At 43.0% G+C, this 2,402-nt stretch overlaps 1 protein-coding gene across 1 annotated transcript; it reads right to left on the bottom strand.

Annotated features, from left to right (window-relative positions):
- On the bottom strand, positions 1-729 carry LOC308419175 (uncharacterized protein C12orf60 homolog; the record flags this gene model as incomplete). The annotated part of the gene is made up of 1 exon (XM_080914795.1): positions 1-729. One exon carries the CDS (start codon positions 727-729, stop codon positions 1-3), a length of 729 nt encoding a protein of 242 aa, XP_080770921.1.
- Positions 730-2,402: the final 1,673 nt, after the last annotated feature.

The following is a 2,402-nucleotide window of genomic DNA, read 5'->3' on the forward strand; positions in this document are numbered from 1 at the left end:
CTACTTGCTCTGAACCTGTGTAAGTACAGAGATATTCCCTTCCATGGTCTTTATGGATTTCTGGAGAACCTGTAAAGTCATCTCTATGGACTTGACAAACTGTTCCAGTTCATCTGCGGCTGCTTCTGCCGGCTTGTGGGCATTCTCGGTACTTAGCACATCTTGTAGCTGTTTCAAGGCTTCCTCTGTAATGGCTTTGGGATGTTCTGGATTCGTGCTCTCTTCAGATGTGGTGGCATCTGACTGCTCTTTGGTCTCCTCGCTATAGAAGTCACTTAATCGAAGACCCATGATAGGAAACTGCATCAGGAGAGAGAAAGAAGTTTCTAGACTCACAAGAATGTGACTTGTGACCATCGCACCTGATGTCTGGATGCTTTTGAGCATTTCTTCCACTTCCGCCGTGTGGTGAGGACTAATGTTGGCGCATTTCTCCATGGCAGATGTCACAGCAGTCACCACCTTGGAACACAAAGGCTCCATGTTCGTTTCTTTGTGCTTTACGTGCAACATCAGCTGCATCTCTTTAAAATTTTTGATTATTTGTTCGAAGAAATCTTTAATGCAGCTCTCTTCGTTCAGACTCATGGGGAGGATCTGAGTATTCATGGTGAGGTTAAACAACTCAACGAACCTATTTATGAAGGAAACCAGATCTCGTATGTGGAAGAAGAAGAGCTGGGCAGCTTGAGACAGTCTCTCTTTACCCTTTTCTGACTCAGAAGACATTTCTCCAACAAATAAACTTCAGCCCTGTTAAACAAAGCAGAATCCAAATGAGCACAAAGCTTGGGCTTGACCATGGAGAGAGCAGAATTCTATAAAGACACCAAGCTAAAGTCCTGACAAGGGTGGAAACGCTGCTCAAACTCCAGCAGACATGACTCTGGGCTTTCACTGAAATAGGAACAGAAGTAATTAGGAGGGAAGGTAGAACAGGGAAACATTGCTGAGTTTCTGTCTGGGCATTAGCAGTGGTGGAGGCCGTTGAAAATGAACCCTCTGTCTCATACTCACCTTTGAATCCCATTGGTGGTTTCTCTGGTAACACACTAACTTTAAGAAAAGAAAAACACCACAGCTGGAAATGCCACAGAAGAGGGAGGAAGCAGCATAATTACACTTTAAGATTCAAAGTTAGGAGAGGAGGAAGGCTGGGTAGCAGGGCTTTGCTGGTTCCCAGTAAGAGGAGGCTGTTTCAGTCTGTGTATAGTGGTGCATGCCTTTAACCCCAGCAGAGGCAAGTGGGGCTCTGAGAGTTCCAGGCCAGGCTGGTATACATGTTGAATTCTAAGACAACTATCTAGAGAGACCATGACTCACAAAAAGGAACATGGGGGAGAGGATAGTTTCTTCCTGGTATGGTTGTTCATAGACTTTTTCTTTTTCTTTCTTTCTTTTTTTTTAAACTTTCCTTGAATTAGTTTGATCTACTTTGATATAAGACTTTGGGGATAAAGCAAAAGAATGAAATGTGAACTCTGTGTCTGGCCCTGGACTACAACAGGGCTCTACACTGCCCATGAGAGTCTAACTTATAAAGATGTACTGTTGTCCCTCCCATAAGAAGTAATCCAATTGGCCTAATCAATTGCTTAGATAGAACCCCTCAAAGCTATAACCTCAAGAAATACGATACACTGAAAGTCCTGCTACGAAAATGTCCCAGCACTGGGGAAGTGGCAGAGGAAGGGAAATTGTTTGCCACACACAACATTGGTGACATCAATTTGATGCCCTAGAACCCAGGGCAGAAGGAGAGACAGATTCCTGGAAGATGTCTTCTGACCTCCCCATATGGTAGTACATGCCCCCACACTAATAATAATAATAAAATGTAAAATAACCTTTTAAAAATAAAAATATGGGGCTGGAGAGATGGCTCAGTGGTTAAGAGCTCTCTGTTCTTCCAGAGGTCCTGAGTTCAATTCCCAGCAACCACATGGTGGCTCACGACCATCTGTCATGGGATCTGAAGCCTCTTCTGGTGTGTTTGAAGATAGCTACAATGTGCTCCTATACATAAATATATCTTTTAAAAATGAGAGAAATTCTTGATATTTATTGATAAGATATGCTAATGTAAAGATGAAACCTCTGGGGGTGGTTTACAGATCTTTATTTTTAAACCTGCATTGTTCTTCAGAATATGTAACAGTTCTTTCTCCACTGTCTCTCCCCCTGTTTTGGAAACTGAACCACATCCTAATCCTGTTTGTCTTGACACCTGACACTCTAAGCTTCCATCTCCTTCCTCCCTAGTCCTCCCCACTCCTCCTTCCCATACAGATGCTCATAAAAATGTTTCTAACTGAAAAACAGGATTCTCTCTCTTCCTCCTATCCATCATCTCCTTCTAGATCCTTCCTGTTGATGTGACAGAATTTGGGGGAGAAACTATT

The sequence above is a fragment of the Micromys minutus genome, assembly GCF_963924665.1.
Source record: "Micromys minutus genome assembly, chromosome: 3".
Lineage (NCBI taxonomy): Eukaryota > Metazoa > Chordata > Mammalia > Rodentia > Muridae > Micromys > Micromys minutus.